Here is a 25,410-nt window from a genome sequence, read left to right as displayed (position 1 = left end):
AATGATCTTACAGAGTTACAGTGTCAACGCTATATTCCGTTAAATTACTCCGCTGCTTTTCAAAACTTCAAACTGTTTGAAAATTTTCCAAGTTAGCAAATAATGTATTGGATTAAAGGGTTAAAGTCAAATGGTCAGAGGTTCTTGGAGCTCAATTTCAGTTGAAGTGATAACTTAAGTATCCCACATCATTTGAAATATGGAAAATTGAATATTTATATAGCAATGAGAGCAGCACTAACACTGTCCCTTCGGGGACATCCGATAAAATTGGAACGATACAGAGAAGATTAGCATGGCCCCTGCGCAAGGATGACACGCACAAATCGAGAAATGGTCCAAATTTTTTTTGCCATTTTTGCAGTGAACACGTACTGTTGAAAAGGCAGAATACCAGTGGAGAGGACTAGTTAAGAACTTCATACTTCAGAACAAGCTAGTTACTAACAATGAGTAAGCTTATGCTGATGAATAGAAATAATGAGTTTAATCAATGTTTTAGGTTGTCAGATGTAGTTTTTTGAGCATTTGGCAGATAAGTCCAAGAAGCGATTTTGGTCAATTGCATTATCTAAAAAAGAGTTACACACGAGTGGTAGACTTATGCTGATGAATAGAAATAATGAGTTTAATCAATGTTTTAGGTTGTCAGATGTAGTTTTTTGAGCATTTGGCAGATAAGTCCAAGAAGCGATTTTGATCAATTGCATTATCTAAAAAAGAGTTACACACGAGTGGTAGACTGAGCACATGACAAGAAACTAAAAGAGAACATATAGGGCAATGAACCGTGTCTGTTAAACTGCGGTTAGTAGGTAGAGGCTGCATATGACGAGACTATATAGAAAGAAATATGTCAACCCAACTTCAAGACAAATCCTACTATATAGAAAGAAGATGTTAATCATGCAGTCATGTTTCATCCACCAGAATCAAGATGCAGAGGAGTACAGTACCTTTTTTATTGTACTTGTGGACTAGTACCAGCTTTGAGGGTAATCCTTCACATAGTCATAGTACCTGTGGACTATGCTTTTCTCCGGTTCACCTGTCTCAGTTTCAACGTCTAAAAATATAAGACATTCTCAAGACTGTTTAGCAAGAAGTGCGGGCATAAACATTTCTTAGATGGAAACTGAACTAGAGGGACATCACTAAATCCATCTAGAGATGACCAGCTGTAAAAAGCAGAGTCCGAGTTGTGCTAACATGATGATCATGCAAAGGGGGACGAGATCAACAAGAATCTGGCTGAGAACAAAGACATGAATGCAAAAGGGAATGTGATAAAAAGAATATAATCCGTCAGAAAGCAGCATGCCGACCCCCTCTGAAAAGGAAAGGAAAAAAGAGAAGAAACAGCGGAATTTGGCTGAGAACGATCCTCTACGACTCATATGGCCAACAAGGTCAGAGGGCTACTGGTAAGAGGTCTCTGGATTTTGTGTTCTGTTCACCTGACACCTGTTAAGTAGTCTGTGAATTTTTATAAAGATCAGTATACTCTCCACATACATTACAACAATAACGGTAAGACTACTAATCCTTCTCCATATACTACCAACAAGCACTTTGTTTGCAAAACAGACTTCAATACCTCGAATTCAGAGATACAAAAGCATACTTACAGTATAAAAAGATGTCTAGATAGTTCACAGTACAATGCCGGAAACAAATGAATGTTTAAAATCAAACCGAGTACATATTCCATGTCAGATCTTTAAAGTAGAAGTGCTAAACCCCTCCGATTAATATCTTTGGGACATGAAAATTATCACTTTAACGAGGTCATCACATAACATGGGTTTACATTTTTATACTTTAGAATAATTAATATTGGCCATATATATAAGTTTTTACATTCTAAGGAGATATAATGCATGTTAACACGTCAAAACATTACATACATATTAGAACACAATTTAAGTTTGTGAAAATCCGCCATAAAAACAACATACAGATATCATAAAAAATCATTGAAAACAATTAAGATGATAATGGTTGGTGTTAAAGTTATTGAACAGCAAAATATAGCACAAACTAGTATCATAAAACATTTTTCAAATTCGTAAAGTGCATAAAAAAGTGATCATATTTGAAAAAATTACCTTATCCAAAAGTTGGGACCAGGATTAGATACTGTGATATTCTTAAAACATATCAATTACCTCGATAAAGGGGAAGTTGAACTTTAACACTAGTCCCGACTGGGGATCAAAAGCTTTATCAATAGAGAGGGATCACTTTGGAGAGAATCAACATGGAGGATATCTAATGTATATGCAATATAATGCGTAAAAATTCTGGTAAGCATATGACATGAGAAGCTGAGGGCAAACATATTCATGAAAACTCATGACCAAAAATACTTAGGCTTATGTTAAATCAAACATGAGCTGAACTCAACAATATTTTACATATGAATGCTAACAATTAATTGAATTCAAAGCCAAACTTGAGATGACCTCGGGCATAATATATTTTAAACAAACAAGACAAACAATTTTCAAGTCAAAATCTGACTCGAGCCGGTGGTAGACTAGTAGTGGACTCTGCAAAACTATCAAGGTTTTCTAAAATTATGTACTAAACTCAACCTGAAATACAAAAAGAACAAACATTAACTTACGCATACTTCTATTACAGGGGTCCATATCAGATGGGACCAGCCTCTAATTATTCTCGACCCTTCCAGTATTTCTCCACCTGTCATTCTCTTATTTTCCAATAATGGGCTCAGATTCACATGTTGATTTGTTAGCCTAGTACCGTTAGTTTGTCCTTAGTTTGTCCTGTAGTAGAGGACCAGTACTGATTTTCTATATATGCTCCTATGTCTGTATGAACCTTTTTATGCAGTTTTTATATATTCATCTTGTTGGCTTTGCTTGGTCATTTCACTGCATCTCATTTTACAGATTCTTGCATTGATGTGTTGATTGATTATCATCATTTGCATTTATTTTCAATCTGTCATCAACTTCATCATACACAGCATGACAAGCAGTTAAGATATGATCTCATACCTATTCAGTGACATTAGAATTAAGATCCCTGATGTTTAGTCCAGCCAAAATTCGTCCTTCAACAGATGGTCTGGTTTTAAATTCTTTTTACAAAGTGAGGCTGCTTATTGAGACTGAAATATTGAGTAAAGGGGGCAGTGCTTTGACATCAACCGAAATTGAAATATAATTTCGGTAAATTGCAGCAAGTAGCAAGCAATTAATTAATGACATGTATTCATAATGAGAAACTGTAACTTTTAATTAAATTTTTTTTGGAATAAAATCAATTAAACAATGACAAGTAGCTTTTCTAATTGTTGCAGATTCTCTCCAAGAACTCTACTACAAGTAGACAAATGACAAGTGTTATACCTACAGGCATACACTAACATGATGTGTGATATTTTATGACATGTATTACTAATGAGCAAATTGATTCATATGTTTTAATTCTCAACAGCAATGAGCATATAATTGCTAGTTAAGAAGTATGTGAGTAGCTGCTAGTAGATATAAATTACCCCCGGCCAGCCGGCCTTGAAAACAAGATATACAATTAAGTATTTATTATATAAATTGTTATTGCTAGATCAGCTTTTCATTTCTGTTTGATTTTGTAATAAATTTAACAAGTGTGTCAATATAGAGCTAATAAATAGAAAAGTTAAACACAAAGCATCAGGGGTCTCGCTGGACATACCGGACATGGGTTCAATTCCCTTCTGGTGCAAAGCAATGATAAAACAGGCAATTAAATTGAAGCTGTACAGGCCCCCCATATCAACTTGCCAGAAAATGGAACTTGACCGCTGCTATTTCTGAACAAACTTTCAAGATGAACATGCTGCTTCTTTTCTTTATTTTCTGTCTGTTATGGTTTTCTTATGTTGTCCATAGTTATTCTTTAGGCTCAAAAGCATCCTCTACTTGTATTCTTGATTCTGAAAAAAAAATCATGGATGTAGAAGTATACTATTGTGAGAAATTGTTTGACGACTATGGTGGACCAACACATATACCACTCAAGATATAACCAAATGTACTATTTAAAAGACTGCTATTTTGATAAGAGATAACAAATGATATACAGGCATGATCAACATCTGAATTTATAATCTACATCGTCCTAAAGGTTGAAAGGCCAAGTACTCATGTAACCAGAACTCCAAAACCTATTTGCTTCATCCAAATATTGATTTATTACAAGCACAGATGTTTAAGTATTGCGTACAAACGAGCTAATATTGAAATATAGATATTGCCATCGATAAGAGATAATAAATGATACACAGCCATGATCAACATCTGAATTTGTAATCTACATCGTCCTAAAGGTTGAAAGGGCCTAGTACTAGTGTATTCAAAACACCAAAACCCTATTTACTTCAACTCTTATATGGATTTATTACAAGCACAGATGTTTAAGTATTGCGTACAAGTGAGCGGATATTCAAATATAAATACTGTTATCGAGGAAGTTGATTAAAATGTGCGCGTGGGGGGGTGGGGTGGGGGGGGGGGGGGGGTAAATAGGCTCTATCAAACAACAGCAACAGCATCCCAGCCAGGTTTCTAGGTGACTGTGATCCTTGAGAGCTCAGATACCCTCTCTACAAGAAGTTATTTGTGAGGAACGATTATAGCATTGTAAAATTAAACTATATAATGGTAACAAATCACTACTTAATTAAGAATTGAGAGTCTGCGACTGCATACAAAGACCAAATGGTCCAAATCTTGAGTATGGATGGCAATGCAACATCACTAAAATTCCCCTCAAATTCCCATCAGAACAACTAGTAATTGGGAGGTCAATATAATTTTCATAAATATTGTAGTGCATGTGATATCTTCGAATTGCTAGGAAATGCAAAATCAGTCAGGCGTGTCCAACAGTTAAAAAATCAATTACATATCTTCACATTGAGAAACATTTCTGTGAGTTGGTTGTTGCCAGACTAAACATCAAAGATGTGAAGGGTTTGGATGAGAGAATCATTGATATTACTCTTTCAAATGTTGTAAAATCTTCTGTTACACTATAAGTAGCTATGCATTTAGTAACTGGGGTAAGTCTCTAAATAAATAATAGCTAAAAAAGACCCTCAAGACTACATAACAAGTGAGCAAGACCTAGCAGACCTGATAAACTGGAAAAAAAAAAAAATACTCAATAATTTAATTTAATTTCTTATTGTCTCTGTACTGTTTCATTATTTTAAGAAATTGTGTATATGTAGCTACCAAAAAGACATTTACACACAAAGCACCAGTGGTCTAGTGGTAGAATAGTACCCTGCCACGGTACAGACCCAGGTTCGATTCCCGGCTGGTGCAAAGCAGTGATGAAACAAGCAATATAATTGCAGTTGGATGGGTCCGCTGCCATTTCTGAACACACATTCAGAACAGAAATTGTTGCTCTGAGCTTTACTTCTAGTCATATCTTTTTTGTTCTATTAATTTCTCATGGTAAGTATATCAGTCCCATTATAATGTGCAAGTTGTGCTTACATGATAATCATGAAAGATTATAAAAATGACACAGTCTCTGGACAGAAAAATGACATAAGGAAGAGATGAAAAGAATATGGGTCTGTCAGACAACTGCATGACCACCCCAACCAGAATCTGGCCAAGAACGATCCTCTACGGCTCATATGGCCAAACAAGGTCACAGGGCTGTTAATCACGCTCTGGTCATGCAGTCATGGTTCATCCACCAGACTTGGTCACCTGCCTCCTTAGAAATCAAGGATACAGAGGTACGAGCTTATAGAACAGATCCTGTTCAAGTAAGGTCATGAAATACAAGCCTTAACAAGTTCAATAAATTCCTGAGACCATTTTTCTTTTCTTTCAATCTGGTACTTATTTTGTTAAAAAAAGATCTGGAACTTGTTGTTCCGCTTAGGGTTCTTGTTGAGATCCATATACTATTCACATACATTCCGACATTAGGAGTAAAAAAACTACTAATCCTTCTCCATATACCAACCAAGCAGTGTGTTTACAAAACTGATTTCAATACCAGGGTACAATAGCATACTCAAAGTATAAAACACAAGTGGACAGTTCTTTAGTACAATATCAAGAATAAAAGACAGTTAAACATCATAATTGAAACTGATTGTAGCATTTGCATGTTGGAATCTAGAGTGAAGTTGTAGTTCCTGCATAATTAAAGTTTTGCATTGTTGTTTTTATCGCCTCTGAATCTCAACAACATTTATGAACACAAAAGTACTTAACACAAAATTCCCTTCCTCCTCATCCACAAGCTCTCCTATATATGCAGGAAAGAGTATTTACTATATTCTAATTCCACATTAACTAGCTTAATCACCTGTCATCTTTGCTTATCCAGAAAAATCAGGTCAACTACGTTTATCTAATGAAGAACTTATCCCTTACCATATATATGTAAACAATAGGATGCTACTTGCTAGAGAGATGGTTTCTTTCAGATATAACACAAAAAATGGAATTCTTCAAACAGCAGCATTGAAGTCAGACGAGAAGGAAGTTATAGTTTATAAAGAAGAATCAGGCGAAAGAATGTAACCAAGCTTATGTTATTTAATAGTAGACAATCTTCTACTGAATGGTGTCTCACTAATTAGCATGAAATTGTGATGCAGGCAGCGAGGCCAATTGTGGTATAAATTGTACCTTCAAGCTAATTTTGACTGCAACTGCCACTACCATAATATAGATGACTAGAAGAAGTGTATATCACCAGAGACAAAGCCACAGTCCTGACCAAGCGGGGACAAATTTTTCTGCGACCATTTAGATATAGAAACAAGATATGTACGCTTTTAGGACCACGAAAGTCATGCTACAAAACAAATATGTAAAAAAAAACATTAAAAGAAAAGAAGAATTTATGAAGACTGAATACTTTTATCGAAAACTAAGCATTACTACATAAATTAGGCATCTAAAAAAGCATTACTACTTTTATCCTTGCTAATTGCTAATCAAATTAGTAAATTAACCGACATGTCCTGTACTAGTATTGGGGCTGTATAAGGGGTCGGAGCTCACATCTTGCTCACAAATTAGGAACTGTCGTTTCTCTTGTCTCTTTAAAATTGTTCTTCTTATCCAATTTAAAAACCCCAAATAATAACTAATCCTAGCTTTCGAGCCATGACACATGAACCCTAGTAGGCCAGCTTGTATTAAATCAAAATCTCGATGACTTGAATAAACTGCAATGAAAACCTAATTAAAGCATTATGATTAACCTGATCCTGAAAAGGAAAGTTAAGTGTTTCACTTACTCAGCAATCTCAAATAAAAAACTATGTATACACACACGCAAGAAGGCCCTCGGAAGTGAGAAAGAAAGTTAAGTTAGTCTTACTGGAAGCAAGAATCTAGTTGGAAGCGACAATCTAGGTTAGTTGATCAGCGGGGATTTTGTGGTGTTTTCATCTCTCCGATTTTGCACGGGGAACCGCCACATTTTGTTATCCCTCTTTCTGTTTTAATAAATTGAAAAAAAGCAACTTGGGGATTAAGTTTTACTCCAAGTTACTGAGACCACCTAAAATGAGTCTCGTATTTTACGTGAATCGGACTTAATCGATGAAATTACGAAACAAAAATTACTCAGAAATCAATTAAATTGATTGAGGATTAATCGAATTGATTGGTGATTAGTTGGAGATTCAATCATTTCGACGTGCTACGGAACACGGATTAATTGTTGACTAATCATAATTAATCATCGAATTTTAGAACAGAACCTAAAATTCATAATAATGATAAAAGGTTAAAATAATAATGTATGTCTGAATTGATAATATCAAACAAATTTCTATTATTTGTGCAAAATGTATTCTACATAAAATGTATTCAACATTATACAATAGAACAACCAGTGTTACAGAAATTGGGAATCGGACATAATCGGCTGAGCTACCGATTCAAGGATTAATCGGAAATCGGAGATTAATCGGTGTGAAAATCAGATTTATTTTAATATTAAAATATTATTTAATATTTAGTTATTATTATATTAGCTATTTAGTAACTAATATATTTACTATATTCACAAACTTTATAATTACTCATATTTAAAGTAATATAGTATTTTAATTCTAATAATTTATCATATATACTTCAAATAAGAAATATATATAAGGATTAATCGGATTTTAGAAATCGGATCGGTGACCGACCTTGCAGGGGATTAATCGGTTAAATCGAGGATTTTTAGAACACTGAATAGAACGTGTAAATTTCTGACAAATATTTACATCAATTTTTAAGTTTTCTAGATAATGTTTTAATTTTGACAAATAATACGTTGATAAGATAAGTCACTTACCGAATGGGAAGAATTAGTAATAGTCGGATCAGACCAATTGAACGGGTGGGTGTGATGTTAAATATTTTTTAATAAGATGATTCTGTCGAGTGTCGCACTGTGATGTGTTGTCTCTCAATACTCAATAAAATTTTGTCTTGAATCATGATACTTAAGTCGATCAATGGAAACATGAATAAGACAAAATAATAATTAAACAACACAACAACACATATATGAGTAAACCGATCAATGGGAACATGAATGAGACAAAATAATTTGATTACAACAAAAATAAATCAAGTTTAAAATTTTGGGGCCGTTTAGATAAATTTAAAATAAGTGTTTTTTGTTTAAAGTAAAAAAGTGAAGTAAAAGTCAGAAGTAAGTTAAAGACTTATAAGTGATTAAACTGTTTAGGAAATAAGCAGAAATCTTGAACCAAAAGCTGGTTATCCTTACTTTTTCAAGGTGCTTCTAAACTTTTTACACAAACGGTACAAATAAGTGCTTCTAACTTATAAACCCATAAGTCGGTTTATAACTGTCATCCAAACACCACCTACGTTCAAAATGAAATTCAAGAAACAAAACAAATATGAGAATTTTACTGGTGCAAGCAGAAATGATTGATTGTATGGACTTTAAGGCTGGTGTATGAAGAAGACATGTTGCATGGACTTTAAGAGTCGATGTGTGTAGATATTTTCTATTTTAATTTAAAAAATATTAGTTTGTGTTATATATAAAGAATCTAACATAAAATTAAAAATAAGATATGTACTAATTTATAGAAATAAGTTAGCAAGAGGTAGATTTTGGAAAAATAAAATTCATTTTTGTGAATTTATATGATAAAAATTATTATTAAAAATAGATAATTTATCAAAAAACTTTCTAATAAGTCATAAATTATCTAAAATTAAAAAAAACTCAAACATAACATTTATTTTGTGCCACCATAGTTTATTTAACTTGAAGGGTACAATTCCAAAAAGGCAATGGGTAAGGGGAAGATAGCGTACCACATCGAGGGGGATGAGAACAGAGCCTTAGAAGCATTGCATAAATTAGGACAAAGGGGCAACATTACAAAGTACTTACCTGGATGGGGTCAATGGATGATCAAGAAGGTCCATGGCCTAGGTTAGTGACCTCCATTGCACTTGGGAGGGGTGCTCGCCTAAGATCTACCCAAGTGGTGGAGTCTACATCATAATTTGTGACAGGGGGACTTGCGTTCGCGCAGTCCCCACAACTCTAGTGAAAACGTTAGTGAGCATGTTATTGTTATAATCTTTAGTGTTGTTTTCCCAGATGATCAGAGCATAAAATTTAGTGTTGTTTCCCCAGATATTTTCTTATAGTTTGCAAGTCCCGGGTACCACATCGAGAGAAATAAGTTAGAGGTACTGAGCTTTTTAAACACGATCACACCAAAGGTTTGAGCATACCTTTCTCGGCCTTTTGGCTAAGATCAAGTGTAGTATCTGTTCTTATAATATCTGATATGTGGGCTTATAAGTTCACACGATATTAAGGGGCTGTTTGGTTGAGAGAAGCAGCTTCTGGCTTCTGCTTCTCTTGACCCGTTTGTGTAAAGAAGTAGAAGCACTTTTAAAAAGCTGAGAATGCTAGCTTCTCTTTCACAGCTTCTGCTTCTTTTCCAAACATTTTATTAACTTATTTACTTCTCACTTCTACTCCATTTCTTTACTATAAGCAAGAAGTCACTTCTTTTAAGCTAACCCAAACGGCCCCTAAATTTATTTTTTGAGGGGAAAGTGTCGCCATGGTGTTGCACTACTGCCTTGGCCTGGCCCACACCACCAAATCAAAGTCCAATTTTTTGTTGTGTTTCCTGATGATTTGGTAGCAAAGTAGGATCATTCAAATTTTGCAGTCTAGGAACACAAGAAAACGTAATGGTGTTACGTTTTGCACAAATTTAACTAATTCCTCATTAAACATATAACATACCGATGAGGATCCAACAAAGAGTCAAGCCAAATCGAAATCCAGTTTTCAATTCTAAGCTTATTGCTCAAGCCAAATGTTTTTTAGTCCAATTCCTGCCATGACTGTCAGCGATCATGATGCTCCAGTGTCCCCATTGGAGCTTCCCTTTGTGATCCAGTGATGGCAGTGATGGCTTTCATTTTAGATCATGATGCTCCCATGTCCCCGTTTGAGCTTCCTTTTGTGATCCGGCTTTCGTTTCAACACCAGTAGAACAGAAATTAGGTATTTTAGTATAAAATTTTCTTTATTAATAATATGTTTAACGGGAACACGACTCAAAATAACTTTTATGCAATTATAATATTAATTCTTATCAAAATTGATAAAAAAATTATAACGCCATATAATGGAAACAAAGTGCGGATATATAATCACAACAACGATGGAAGAGTAACTTCAGAGGGAGAAAGTCAAAATTTTCTCCAACTCCGTCGAAGCTTTTGAACAAAAATAAGTTTTCACCTCATATTGTTACATGACATTACAGATCAGATATATAGCTTATTGTAATCTTTTGAGTAGAACTAATGCATAGTAATACAATATCTTTATATGTGTATATTCACTTCAGCTATTCTCCCACATCAGGAGCATCAACAACCCTGCTTGCTTAAAATATTTTCCTGTTATTGTTGTGTTCGTAGAAAGGAGAGATGGTTGGCTTTCTGCTCCGGTGGATCTTATAGCCCAGTTCTTTTTTTGGCAATTCAGTACGAACCCGACCCAACCCAACCCGAAACCCAATTTACTGAGACCGAGACCCGAAAGTGACCCGATTGACCCGAAATTAGAATTTCATTTCTAATAACTTCAATTTTTAGTTTTATTCAATTTCAAGTGATTTTAGCTTGACTCGAAATCGACCCGATTGCTAACACGAACACGACCCGTTACCCGAAATTGCCTCCCCTAATGCCTAATTAATGAATCAAATGAAAAGTAAGCGTGGAACTGTAAGAAGAGAAAAAAGTAGAGTACAATCAAATGAAACTTCATAATGTACTGGTTTTACATTGTTGCCTATTTCAGAGAGGTGTACAAGTTTAGCTTACAGGGATAAACCAGATTCCTCATCCTCATCAAGGCCGGAGGTGTAAACAAAGTAAAGCGACCAAATCAAACCAAACATGCCCAAAAGGATCCAACCTAGAAGGTTGTTGCTCAAGCCAAATGGAAGTCCAGTTCCTTCCGTGCTCAATCTTTCATCAACTAGTGCCATGGCTGCAGGGCTCGACATGGCTGCAGCAGTAGCAGCAGCCATCAATGATGCTCCCATATCCACCTTCGTGCTGCCCTTTTGCAATTCAGTGTTGGCTTTCATTGAGCACCTCACCTTTCCGACTTTTGGCATGACTGGCAATCCTGCACAAAGTGTACAACACTTAGTAAAACTGAAACTAAAACAATCTAGCAATAACAATTATTAAAAAGAAATATCTGCTAGTTAGCACTTAGCTTCCTAATTGATTCACTAGTGAGGTATGCTAACCAATTTAATATATATAGGAGTGTTTTCACATACCAGCCAATTTAGCAATCGTTTTTTTTACAACTTAGGCTTATATGCCTTGGAGAGTGTTCCGGGACAACAATGAATAAACCTGCCGCTTAAGGCTATCAATCGCGCTCGAAACAATAGAGTTACATAATTACATAAACAGAGTTACTTGAACATCTGTTAAATTTTACAAGTTTACACAGTATAGTGAAAGATAATTAGCCGTAGAGTACATAAAAATTCTTCACTAAAGGTTTTATTTGCTTGTCGAAAAGTAATTTTGTATGAAAAATGTTCTCCGAAAACTTTTGTCATGACAGGCAACCCTGCACAAATTTTACGGCAAATGTAGGTATTTTAGTATTACAGAAAATTAAGCTAAGTGCTTGATTATCTTAACGGCTAATCCATTGGTCATGGGGTAAATCACATTTGTATTTTTTGTAAATTTTATTTTCACCTTATTAATCCTACAAAAAAAAAAGCATTTACATCACACTTAATCATTTGATTTTGATATAAATGGGCATCAAATGGAATATGTAACTTTTACGCAAACACTTGAAATTCGACAAATATCTTGACACATGCAATACTACACTTTTCATGTAGTCGACCGGTGCTGCATATCGAGGCTCGAATCATGTGACCTTATCACCGACTTATGTGGATATATTATGGGCAGCAATACTTTGACATCAGCAGAATGTACTGGCTGTTTGGGTGACTACAGAGCTTAAGTGGATTAGAAGACCTAACGCACCCCCGCAAAATTCAGACACTTAAAGAAATCGAACAGGCAGAAAAACTAAGATGTCGAAATTGCATTTCATCCTAATTGAGAAAATTCTACCCAATTTCTTCTTTGTGAGGACATAGTTGCCAAATGATCTTACAGAGTTACAGTGTCAACGCTATTTCTGTTAAATTACTCCACTGCTTTTCAAAACTTCAAACTGTTTGAAGATTTTCCAAGTTAGCAAATAATGTATTGGATTAAAGGGTTATAGTCAAATGGTCAGAGGTTCTTGGAGCTCAATCTCAGTTGAAGTTATAACTTAAGTATCCCACATCATTTGAAATATGGAAAATCGAATATTTATATAGCAATGACAGCAGCACTTGCATTGTCCCTTCGGGGACATCCGATAAAATTGGAACGATACAGAGAAGATTAGCATGGCCCCTGCGCAAGGATGACACGCACAAATCGAGAAATGGTCCAAATTTTTTTTGCGGTGAACACATACTGTTGAAAAGGCAAAATACCAGTGGAGAGGACTAGTTAAGAACTTCATACTTCAAAACAAGCTAGTTACTAACAATGAGTAAGCTTATGCTGATGAATAGAAATAATGAGTTTAATCAATGTTTTAGGTTCTGTCAGATGTAGTTTTTTAGCATTTGGCAGATAAGTCCAAGAAGCGATTTTGATCAACTGCATTATCTAAAAAAGAGTTACACACGAGTGGTAGACTAAAGAGCACATGACAAGAAACTAAAAGAGAACATACAGAGCAATGAACCGTGTTTGTTAAACTGCGGTTAGAAGGTAGAGGCTGCATATGACGAGACTATATAGAAAGAAATATGTCAACCCAACTTCAAGACAAACCCTACTATATAGAAAGAAGATGTTAATCATGCAATCATGTTTCATCCACCAGAATCAAGATACAGAGTACAGTACCTTTTTATTGTACTTGTGGACTAGTACCAGCTTTGAGGGTAATCCTTCACATAGTCATAGTACTTGTGGACTATGCTTTTCTCCGGTTCACCTGTCTCAGTTTCAACGTCTAAATATGTAAGACATTCTCAAGACTGTTTAGCAAGAAGTGCGGGCATAGACATTTCTTAGGTGGAAAATGAACTAGAGGGACATCACTAAATCCATCTAGAGATGACCAGCTGTAAAAAGCACAGTCCGAGTTGTGCTAACATGATGATCATGCAAAGGGGGAACGAGATCAACAAGAATCTGGCTGAGAACACAGACATGAATGCAAAAGGGAATGTGATAAAAAGAATATAATCCGTCAGAAAACAGCATGCCGACCCCCTCTGAAAAGGAAAGGAAAAAAAGAGAAGAAAAACCAGAATTTGGCTGAGAACGATCCTCTACGACTCATATGGCCAACAAGGTCAGAGGGCTACTGGTAAGAGGTCTCTGGATTTTGTGTTCTGTTCACCTGACACCCGTTAAGTAGTCAGAGAATTTTTATAAAGATCAGTATACTCTCCACATACATTACAACAATAACGGTAAGCCTACTAATCCTTCTCCATATACTACCAACAAGTACTGTGTTTGCAAAACAGACTTCAATACCTCGAATTCAGAGATACAGAAGCATACTTACAGTATAAAAAGATGTCTAGATAGTTCACAGTACAACTCCGGAAACAAATGAATGTTTAAAATCAAACCGAGTACCTATTTTATGTCAGATCTTTAAAGTAGAAGTGCTAAACCCCTCCTATTAATATCCTTGGGACATGAAAATTATCACTTTAACGAGATCATCACATAACACGGGTTTACATTTTTATACTTTAGAATAATTAATATTGGCCATATATATAAGTTTTTACATTCTAAAGAGATATAATGCATGTTAACACGTCAAAACATTACATACATATTCGAAAAAAAAATTAAGTTTGTGAAAATCCGCCATAAAAACAACATAAAGATATCATAAAAAATCATTGAAAACAATTAAGTGATAATGGTTGGTGTTAAAGTTATTGAACAACAAAATATAGCACAAACTAGTATCATAAAACATTTTTCAAATTCGTAAAGTGCATAAAAAAGTGATCATATTTGAAAAAATTACTTTATCCAAAAGTTGGGACCAGGATTAGATACTGTGATTTTCTTAAAACATATCAACTACCTCGATAAAGGGGAAGTTGAATTTTAACACTAGTCCCGACTGGGGATCAAAAGCTGTATCAATAGAGAGGGGTTATCACTTTGGAGAGAATCAACATGGAGGATATCTAATGTATATGCAATATAATGCGTAAAAATTCTGGTAAGCATATGACATGAGAAGCTGAGGGCAAACATATTCATGAAAACTCATGAACAAAAATACTTAGGCTTATGTTAAATCAAACATGAGCTGAACTCAACAATATTTTACATACGAATGCTCACAATTAATTGAATTCAAAGCCAAACTTGAGATGACCTCGGGCATAATATATTTTAAACAAACAAGACAAACAATTTTCAAGTTAAAAGTCTAACTCGAGCCTGCATGCAAACATTAGGCCTGATTAGTCTACTAAACTAAGTGGTAGACTAGTAGTGGACTCTGCAAAACTATCAAGGTTTTCCAAAATTATGTACTAAACTCAACCTAAAATACAAAAAGAACAAACAAACATTAACTTACGCATACTTCATCATACACAGCATGACAAGCAGTTAAGATATGATCTCATACCTATACAGTGACATTAGAATTAAGATCCCCAATTTAGTATTTTCCTGATGTATAGTCCAGCCAAAATTCGTCCTTCAACAGATGGTCTGCTTTTAAATTCTTTTTACAAAGTGCGGCTGCTTATTGAGACTAAAATATGAGTAAAGGGGGCAGTGCTTTGACATCAACCGAAACTGAAATATAATTTCGGTAAATTGCAGCAAGTAGCAAGCAATTAATCAATGACAGGTATTCATAATGAGAAACTGAAACTTTTAATTAAAATTTTTTTGGAATAAAATCGATTAAACAATGACAAGTAGCTTTTCTAATTGTTGCAGATTCTCTCCAAGAACACTACTACAAGTAGACACATGACAAGTGTTATACCATACACTAACATGATGTGTGATATTTTATGACATGTATTACTAATGAGCAAATTGTTTCATCTGTTTTAATTCTCAACAGCAATGAGCATATAATTGCTAGTTAAGAAGTATGCAAGTAGCTGCTAGTAGATATACATTACCCCCGGCCAGCCAGCCTTGAAAACAAGATATACAATTAAGTATTTATATAAATTGTTATTGCAAGATCAGCTTTTCATTTCTGTTTGATTTTGTAATAAATTTAACAAGTGTGTCAATATAGAGCTAATAAATAGAAAAGTTAAACACAAAGCATCAGGGGTCTAGCTGGACATACCGGACATGGGTTCAATTCCCTTCCGGTGCAAAGCAATGATGAAACAGGCAATTAAATTGCAGCTGTACAGGCCCCCCATATCAACTTGCCAGAAAATGGAACTTGACCGCTCTGCTATTTCTGAACAAACTTTCAAGATGAACATGCTGCTTCTTTTCTTTATTTTCTGTCTGTTATGGTTTTCTTATGTTGCCCATAGTTATTCTTTAGGCTCAAAAGCATCCTCTACTTGTATTCTTAATTCTGAAAAAAAATTCTTAGTTTGTAGAAGTATACTATTGTGAGAAATTGTTTGACGACTATGGTGAACCAACACATATACCACTCAAGATATAACCAAATGTACTATTTAAAAGACTGCTGTTTTGATAAGAGATAACAAATGATATACAGGCATGATCAACATCTGAATTTATAATCTACATCGTCCCAAAGGTTGAAAGGCCAAGTACTCATGTAACCAGAACTCCAAAACCTATTTGCTTCATCTAAATATTGATTTATTACAAGCACAGATGTTTAAGTATTGCGTACAAACGAGCTAATATATAAATATAGATATTGTCATCGATAAGAGATAATAAATGATACACAACCATGATCAACATCTGAATTTGTAATCTACATTGTCCTAAAGGTTGAAAGGCCTAGTACTCGTGTATTCAGAACACCAAAACCCTATTTACTTCAACTCTAATATGGATTTATTACAAGCACAGATGTTTAAGTATTGCGTACAAGTGAGCGGATATTCAAAAATAAATATTGTCATCGAGGAAGTTGATTAAAATGTGTGTGTGTTTGTGGGGGGGTGGGGTGGGGGGGTGGGGGAGTAGGCTCTATCAAACAACAGCAACAGCATCCCAGCCAGGTTTCTAGGTGGCTGTGATCCTTGAGAGCTCAGATAGCCTCTCTACAAGAAGTTATTTGTGAGGAACGATTATAGCATTGTAAAGTTAAACTATATAATGGTAACAAATCACTACTTAATTAAGAATTGAGAGTCTGCGACTGCATACAAAGACCAAATGGTCCAAATCTCGAGTATGGATGGCAATGCAACATCACTAAAATTCCCCTCAAATCCCCATCAGAACAACTAGTAATTGGGAGGTCAATATAATTTTCATAAATATCGTAGTGCATGTGATATCTTCGAATTGCTAGGAAATGCAAAATCAGTCAGGCGTGTGCACCAACAGTTAAAAAATCAATTACATGTCTTCACACTGAGAAACATTTCTGTGAGTTGGTTGTTGCCAGACTAAACATCAAAGATGTGAAGGGTTTGGATGAGAGAATCATTGATATTACTCTTTCAAATGTTGTAAACTCTTCTGTTACACTATAAGTAGCTATGCATTTAGTAACTGGGGTAAGTCTCTAAATAAATAATAGCTAAACAGACACTCAAGACTACATAACAAGTGAGCAAGACCTAGCAGACCTGATAAACTGGAAAAAAATACTAAATAAGTTAATTTAATTTCTTAGTGTCTCTGTACTGTTTCATTATTTTAAGAAATTGTGTATATGTAGCTACTAAAAACACATTTACACACAAAGCACCAGTGGTCTAGTGGTAGAATAGTACCCTGCCACGGTACAGACCCGGGTTCAATTCCCGGCTGGTGCAAAGCAGTGATGAAACAAGCAATATAATTGCAGTTGGATGGGTCCGCTGCCATTTCTGAACACACATTCAGAAAAGAAAATGTTGCTCTGAGCTTTACTTTTTAGTCATATCTTTTTTGCTCAAATTCTACCTAATCCTACTAATTTTTCATAGCAACTATATCACTCCCATTGTAATGTTTGTCAAACACATCCAGATATAACTACTTAACTAGTGTACTGTGAAAAGCAAAAGCATGTAAAAGTTGTGCTAACATGATGTTCATGAAAGATTATAAACAATGACACAATCTCTGGACTAAGAAAAGAATGGCAGTAGGAAGGGATAAAAAATGAAAGATTATAAACAATGACACAGTCTGTGGATAGGAAAAGAATGGCACTAGAACGGGATAAAAAAATTTTTTGGTCTGTCAGACAACTGCATGACCACCCCAACCAGAATCTGGCTAAGAACGATCCTCTACGGCTCATATGACCAAACAAGGTCACAGGGCTGTTAATCACGCTCTGGTCATGCAGTCATTGTTCATCCACCAGACTTGGTCACCTGCCTCCTTAGAAATCAAGGATACAGAGGTACGAGCCTATAGAACAGATCCTGTTCAAGTAAGGTCGTGAAATACAAGCCTTAACAACTTCAATAAATTCCTGAGACCAGTTTTCTTTTCTTTCAATCTGGTACTTATTTTGTTAAAAAAAGATCTGGAACTTGTTGTTCCGCTTAGGGTTCTTGTTGAGATCCATATACTATTCACATACATTCCAACATTAGGAGTAAAAAAACTACTAATCCTTCTCCATATACCAACTAAACAGTGTGTTTACAAAACTGATTTCAATACCTTGACAGGGTACAATAGAATACTCAAAGTATAAAACACAAGTGGACAGTTCTTTAGTACAATATCAAGAATAAAAGACAGTTAAACATCATAATTGAAACTGATTGTAGCATTTGCATGTTGGAATCTAGAGTGAAGTTGTGATTCCTGCATAATTAAAGTTGTGCATTGTTGTTTTTATCGCCTCTGAATCTCAACAACATTTATGAACACAAAAGTACTCAACAGTCAACACAAAATTCCCTTCCTCCTCATCCACAAGCTCTCCTACATATGCAGGAAAGAGTATTTACTATATTCTAATTCCACATTAACTAGCTTAATCACCTGTCATCTTTGCTTATCCAGTAAAATTAGGTCAACTACGTTTATCTAATGAAGAACTTATCCCTTACCATATATATGTAAAAAAATAGGATGCTACTTGCTAGAGAGATGGTTACTTTCAGATATAACACAAAAAATGAAATTCTTCAAACAGCAGCATTGGAGTCAGATGAGAAGGAAGTTATAGTTTATAAAGAAGAATCAAGCGAAGGAATGTAACCAAGCTTATGTTATTTAATAGTAGACAATCTTCTACTGAATGGTGTCTCACTAATTAGCATGAAATTGTGATGCAGGCAGCGAGGCCAATTGTGGTATAAATGTAAGGCTTTAACACGTACCTTGACCTTAACCCATCAGGGTACCTTCAAGCTAACTTTGACGGCAACTGCACTAACATAATATAGATGACTAGAAGAAGTATATGTCACCAGAGACAAAGTCAGAGTCCTGACCAAGCGGGGACAAATTTTTCTGCGACCATTTAGATATGGAGGCTTTTACGACCACGAAAGTAATGCTGCAAAACAAATATGTAAAAAAAGACATTAAAAGAAAAGAAGAATCTATGAAGACTGATTACTTTTATTGAAAACTAAGCATTACTACATAAATTAGGCATCTAAAAAAGCTAAAATAAAATAATTGCATTTCTTTAAGGCTTCAAACTAACTGCTCTCACCATTTTAAAATATAAAATAACTTTCAGGGTCGTTACCTCATATAACATTGGATATATAATCAAGATTGTCCTCAGATAGCTGTAGGAAGAGCAACACTAGCTATACCATACCTGCAAATACCATGCATGATATATAAAACAATGGTCTTTCTAATGTGTGCCCAATGACACACAATAAACACTAAATTTGATGAGTTTGGTGCATTTCTATTGGTGTGAATGCAGGAGGGTCCATCCATATTTATGATTACAAGACCAATAAAAATGCATCAAGCTCGCAGGAGTTGGCGCTTATTTTGTGACCTTGCACACATTAGAAAATTCGATAAAACAAATAAGGAAGTCTAAGAACGTAGTTGGGTCCTGTGAACCTACCTTCCTATGCTTGGCTCTGCCAATGTTTATACTATGTGGAACTTGTAAAAGTTGTTAAAAATAAACATGTGAAAAGAAAAGAGAGGGAGGGAGAGAGGGGGGCAACAGTGCATATTATGATGTAACAAAAAGAATCATCATGCTCCTCTGCACTTCATGTCCTTTAGATTATGTGGAATGATACAGTTGGAGGCTTCTACCCATATTAAGGAGTTCTACTGTTCTAGTGTTACTATGATTTGGGTCACTTGACACTTATAGGGGCTTATAAGAACTCAACAAGACTTCCATGAGCACAAATAGTTGAGCCAAACTCAATAAACTATAATATAGGTGGCTATATACTTAATTTGAAAGCTGAATGAAGATAGCTCAAGCCCCAAACTACAAACTGAACAAGCTCAAACTAGAAGAAGAAACTCAATGCAATATGGCATCGGAAATTTTATATATGAGTTTGTGAATCAGATAGATACAGCAACTAAAAAACAAAGCACACAAATCTAACTAACCCTTGGAGTAAAAGGACATAGTTGAGTTTTAGTTGGAAAGAACTCGACAAAATGTCCATGATGTCATGTTTTAATTATTTCATCATTTGGCAGGTAAATCGGTTCATCAGCATCTATAATAACAAAGCTGATTCCTTGCTAATTGCTAATCAAATTATTACATTAACCGACTGTCCTGTACTAGTATTGGGGCTGTATAAGGGGTCGGAGCACACATCTTGCTTACAAATTAGGAACTGTCGTTTCTCTTGTCTCTTTAAAATTGTTTTTCTTATCCGATTTAAAAACCCGAAAAATAACTAATCCTAGCTTTCGAGCCATGACACATGAACCCTAGTAGGCCAGCTTGTATTAAATCAAAATATCGATGACTTGAATAAACTGCAATGAAAACCTAATTAAAGCATTATGAATAACCTGATCCTGAAAAGGAAAGTCAAGTGTTTCACTTACTCAGCAGTCTCAAATAAAAAACTATGTATACAAGGCACTCGGAAGTAAGAAAGAAAGTTAAGTTAGTCTTACTGGGAGCGAGAATCTAGGTTAGTTGATCAGCGGGGATTTTGTGGTGTTTTCCTCCCTCCGATTTTGCACGGGGACCGCTGGTTTTGTTATCCCTCATTCTCTTTTAAGTTGGAAGAATGCCAAACTTGGGGGATTAAGTTTTATAAGTTAACGAGACCACCTAAAATGAGTGTTCCAAAAAGTGGGAATGAGATTAATTGTTGAAAACACGCAACAAAAGTTAATCGGAGATTAATGAAATTGATTGTGGATTAATCGAATTGATCAATTACTAGTCGGAGATTTAATCAAATTCAACGTGGTACCGAACCAAATTAATAGTTGACTAATCATAATTAATCATCGATTTTAGAACAAAACCTAAAATCCATAATGATGACAAAGGTTAAAATAATTATGTATGTCTACATTGATAATGAGCCTGTTTAACGGAATTTATGACTTATAACTTAACGTGACTTATCATAAGTGGGTTGTTTAAAATGTTTGTTTGGGTAATTTTGATTTATTAACGGCTTATGGGGTTATTAAAAGTATAATAATAAAAATAAAAGTGTTTTATGAGTAATTTATGACTTGTGGGTGATTTTTATTAAAAAGTCAAGTTCAAAAAAATTAAATTACTAAAAAAGTGTATGAAACTAACTTCTGGTTTTAAATCAGCTTCTGCCTTATTCCCGACTTTAAGCTGGTTTCTGATTTATTATATAAACATACATTCTTCAGTTTAGTTGAATACCACTTTAAGTTAGGACAAACAAGCTCGATATCAAACAAATTTCTATTACTTGTGCAAAATGTATTCCACATTTTATGTAAAATGTATTCTACATTATATAATAGAACGCATGGATGTCTAACAAATATTTAGGTTAGTTTTTAAGTTTCGTAGATAATATTTTAATTTTAACAAATAATATGTTGATAAGATAAGTCACTTGCTGAATGAGGAGAATTAGTAGTAGTTTAACCGGACCAATTGAACGAGTGGGTATAATGTTAAATATTTCTTAATAGGGTTTGGTTAGTGTGTGCCCATGGGCACATGCTAAGCACTAACATTTATAAAATTGGAGAGTTTTGATTGGTGTGGTTGTTGCAACTGCAGGGAGGTCCACCATTATTAAAGAAGCTAAGCCAATAGAAACCATCCAAATTCATAAAATTTGGTGCTTAGTGTGTGCCCATGGGCACACCATAGAAAAACCGTTCTTAATAAGATGATTCTGCCGCACCGTAATGTATGTCTCGTAATGTATTATTCCACGGTGCTGATTAAAATCTGTCTTGAAACATAATACTAACTGGGTGTTTGTTTGACACTTATAAGTCCAATTTCTGAGATTATAAATTAGAAACACTTATTTGTACCGTTTGTGTTATAAGTCAAAAAGCACTTATAGAAAGCTAGGAATGTTAGTTTTTGTTTCATGACTTCTACTTATTTCATAAACACTTAATCACTTATAAGTCTTATCTTACTTCTAACTTCTACTCCACTTATTTATTCAAAACAAAAAGCACTTATTTTAAACTCACTCAAACGCCCCCTAAGTCGATTAATGGGAACAAGAACAACACAAACTAATAATTAAACAACACAAATACAAAAATCTTAAACCGATCAATGGGAAAATGAATAAGCTTAAATAATTTGATAACAACAAAAATGAATCAAGTTAGTCAGATTATGTTGCCGAAGTGAAATTTAAGCAATAAAACAGATACTAGATTTTTACTGTTGAAGCAGAAAAGATTAATTGGAACACTTTGTATGGACCTTAAGATTGGTGCATGAAGAAGACTTTTGGCATGGATTTTAGGAGTCGATGTGTGAAGATATTTTTTGTTTTAATTTAAAAGATAGTAGTTTGTGTTATATATAAAGAATCAACATAAAATTAAAAATAAGATATGTACTAATTTATAGAAATAAGTTAGCAAGAGGTAAATTTTGGAAAAGTAAAATTCATTTTTGTGAATTTATATGATAAAAATTATTATTAAAAAATGGATAATTTATCCAAAAACTTTCTGATAAGTCATAAATTATCTAAAATTAAAAAAAAAACTCAAACATAACATTTATTTTGTGCCACCATAGTTTATTTAACTTGAAGGGTACAATTCCAAAAAGGTAACGGGTAAGGAGAAGATAGCGTACCACATCGAGGGGGAGGAGAACAGAGCATTAGCAGCAGAGCATAAATGAGGACAAAGGGGCATCGTTCCAAATTACTTACCTGGATGGGGTCAATGGATGATCAAGAAGGTCCATGGCCTAGGTTAGTGACCTCCATTGCACTGAGGAGGGGTGCTCGCCTAAGATCTACCCAAGTGGTGGAGTCTACATCATAATTTGTGACAGGGGGACTTGCGTTCGCGCAGTCCCCGCAATTCTAGTGAAAACATTAGCCTTACTTTATTACTATTGTTTTAATTGTTTTGTGTTCCCCCAAATGAAGAGCGTTATTACAGTTGAACGAGAACATAATATTATAATAAGTGCTATGTTCGAACGAGAACATAGTTATACTAAGATATAAAAGGTGTTTTTTAGTATGCAAGTCCCGGGTACCACATCGAGAGAAATAGGTTAGAGGTACAAGAGCTGAACTATTTAAACACGATCACACCAAAGGATTGAGCATACCTTTCTCGGCCTTTTGGCTAAGATCAAGTGTAGTATCTGTTCTTATCAGTTTAATATCTGATATGTGGACCATTGGTTCACACGATATTAAATTTATTTTTTGAGGGGAAAGTCCTATCACTATAGCTTGCTATTGGGGGCTTTAAGCGTCGTCATGGTGTTGCACTACTGCCTTGGCCTGGCGCACCCCACCAAATCAAAGTCTAATTTTTTGTTGTGTTTCCTTATGATTTGGTAGCAAAGTAGGATCATTCAAATTTTGCAGTCTAGGAACACAAGAAAACGTAATGGTTTTACGTTTTGCACAAATTTAACTAATTCCTCATTAAACATATATAACATACCAATGAGGATCCAACAAAGAGTCAAGCCAAATGGAAGTCCAGTTTTCAATTCTAAGCTTATTGCTCAAGCCAAATGTTTTTTAGTCCAATTCCTGCCATGACTGTCAGCGATCATGATGCTCCCATGTCCCCATTGGAGCTTCCCTTTGTGATCCAGTGATCGGCTTTCATTTCAGATCATGATGCTCCCATGTCCCCGTTTGAGCTTCCTTTTGTGATCCGGCTTTCGTTTCAACACCAGTAGAACAGAAATTAGGTATTTTAGTATAATATTTTCTTTATTAATAATATGTTCAAAATAACTTTTATGCAATTATAATATTAATTTTTATCAAAATTTATAAAAAAAATCATAACGCCGCCGCGAAGCGCGGCTTTATTCACTAGTTTTTTAATAAGATGATTATGTCGAGTGTGGCACCGTAATGTATTGTTTCAGAGTGCTGATTAAAATCTGTCTTGAAACATAATACTTAAGTCGATTAATGGGAACAAGAACACCACAAAATAATAACTAAACAACACAAATATTAAAATCTTAAACCGATCAATGGGAAAATGAATAAGATTAAATAATTTGATAACAACAAAAATGAATCAAGTTAGAAAAATTATGTTGCCGAAGTGAAATTTAAGAAACAAAACAAATACGAGATTTTTACTGTCGAAGCAGAAAAGATTGATTGGATCACTTTGTATGGACCTTAAGATTGGTGTATGATTTACTCAAAAAAAAAGAAAAAAAAGATTGGTGTATGAAGAAGACTTTTAGCATGGATTTTAAGGGCTCATTTGTTAACGAGTGAACCATCCCAAACTGAACAGACAATCCATTTTATCGCTCAAGGCTGTTTGATGAATTTCGCTAGACTCACTTCTTACAACAAATATTATTTGCAATAATAGCACAAACAGTTTTTATTATTAACAAAAAGTTTTAAATGAATATTTTTTATTTTGCCATCATAATTTATACAATAATTATAAAAATTTAATACAACATATAATAATGATTGATAGTCATAAGTAAACTAAATTTAATAGAGGGAAACACTAGAATATGAATCCCTTAAATTTTGAAAAATTTTAAAATTGAATATTTTTTATTTTTCCATCATAATTTATATCTTAATTATAAAAATTTAATAATACACATAATAATGGTTGATAGTCATAAATAACTAAATTTAATAAAGTGAAACACTTAAATTTTGAAAATTATATAAGTTTATATTCATAACTTTTCAAAAAATATTTAACAAATAATATTATAGTTTTCGTTCAGATTAGTTATCATTCAAAAGTTTCAATCATCTAGAAATATTTGTTCAGATTTAACAAATGACCCTTAAAAATCGATCTGTGAAGATATTTTCTATTTTAATTTAAAAATATTAGTTTGTGTTAAAAATAAGGAATCAACATAAAATTAAAATAAAATATATGCTAATTTAATGAAATAAGTTAGCAACAGGTAAATTTTGGAAAAATATAATTTATTTCTGTGAATTTATAA

General features: G+C 34.3%; 1 protein-coding gene, 9 non-coding genes and 1 pseudogene across 16 annotated transcripts; 8 read left to right on the top strand and 3 right to left on the bottom strand.

Annotated features, from left to right (window-relative positions):
* The first annotated feature begins 245 nt into the window (after positions 1-245).
* On the top strand, positions 246-348 carry LOC135146907 (U6 spliceosomal RNA). Its single transcript, XR_010284000.1, has one exon. It is a non-coding gene; the product is annotated as a U6 spliceosomal RNA (small nuclear RNA).
* A 4,926-nt stretch (positions 349-5,274) lies between these two features.
* Positions 5,275-5,345, top strand: TRNAG-GCC (transfer RNA glycine (anticodon GCC)). The gene has a single exon. It is a non-coding gene; the product is annotated as a tRNA-Gly (tRNA).
* A 256-nt stretch (positions 5,346-5,601) lies between these two features.
* LOC135146893 (small nucleolar RNA U3) lies at positions 5,602-5,813 on the bottom strand. The gene has a single exon (XR_010283987.1). It is a non-coding gene; the product is annotated as a small nucleolar RNA U3 (small nucleolar RNA).
* Positions 5,814-9,424: 3,611 nt separating this feature from the next.
* LOC135146826 (U1 spliceosomal RNA) lies at positions 9,425-9,584 on the top strand. Its single transcript, XR_010283923.1, has one exon. It is a non-coding gene; the product is annotated as a U1 spliceosomal RNA (small nuclear RNA).
* Positions 9,585-9,778: 194 nt separating this feature from the next.
* LOC135146896 (U2 spliceosomal RNA) lies at positions 9,779-9,948 on the top strand (annotated as a pseudogene).
* A 1,372-nt stretch (positions 9,949-11,320) lies between these two features.
* LOC108222801 (photosystem II reaction center W protein, chloroplastic) lies at positions 11,321-21,045 on the bottom strand. Of its 7 annotated transcripts, none has more exons than XR_010292275.1 (6): positions 20,898-21,045; positions 19,522-19,596; positions 19,145-19,323; positions 15,997-16,239; positions 15,310-15,482; positions 11,691-11,712 (listed from the first exon to the last, which is right to left on the bottom strand). XR_010292275.1 is itself a non-coding variant. In XM_064094318.1 (5 exons), exons 4-5 carry the CDS (start codon positions 16,139-16,141, stop codon positions 11,399-11,401), a joined length of 459 nt encoding a protein of 152 aa, XP_063950388.1. In that variant the 5' UTR covers positions 16,142-16,239; positions 19,145-19,323; positions 19,522-19,596; positions 20,898-21,031; the 3' UTR covers positions 11,321-11,398. The 7 variants fall into 7 exon arrangements, 1 of the variants encoding a protein (XP_063950388.1); XR_010292276.1 differs by having other exon boundaries at positions 11,695-11,712; positions 15,310-15,425; positions 20,898-21,044; XR_010292274.1 differs by lacking the exon at positions 11,691-11,712 and adding an exon at positions 13,539-14,040.
* LOC135146906 (U6 spliceosomal RNA) lies at positions 12,978-13,080 on the top strand. The gene has a single exon (XR_010283999.1). It is a non-coding gene; the product is annotated as a U6 spliceosomal RNA (small nuclear RNA).
* Positions 17,562-17,632, top strand: TRNAG-GCC (transfer RNA glycine (anticodon GCC)). The gene has a single exon. It is a non-coding gene; the product is annotated as a tRNA-Gly (tRNA).
* LOC135146889 (small nucleolar RNA U3) lies at positions 18,039-18,250 on the bottom strand. The gene has a single exon (XR_010283983.1). It is a non-coding gene; the product is annotated as a small nucleolar RNA U3 (small nucleolar RNA).
* A 2,087-nt stretch (positions 21,046-23,132) lies between the features above and the next one.
* Positions 23,133-23,291, top strand: LOC135146898 (U1 spliceosomal RNA). Its single transcript, XR_010283991.1, has one exon. It is a non-coding gene; the product is annotated as a U1 spliceosomal RNA (small nuclear RNA).
* Positions 23,292-23,546: 255 nt separating this feature from the next.
* On the top strand, positions 23,547-23,742 carry LOC135146854 (U2 spliceosomal RNA). Its single transcript, XR_010283949.1, has one exon. It is a non-coding gene; the product is annotated as a U2 spliceosomal RNA (small nuclear RNA).
* Positions 23,743-25,410: the final 1,668 nt, after the last annotated feature.

This window comes from Daucus carota, chromosome 5 (genome assembly GCF_001625215.2).
Source record: "Daucus carota subsp. sativus chromosome 5, DH1 v3.0, whole genome shotgun sequence".
Classification (NCBI taxonomy): Eukaryota; Viridiplantae; Streptophyta; class Magnoliopsida; order Apiales; family Apiaceae; genus Daucus; species Daucus carota.
This window is presented reverse-complemented; position numbering and strand designations above follow the sequence as displayed.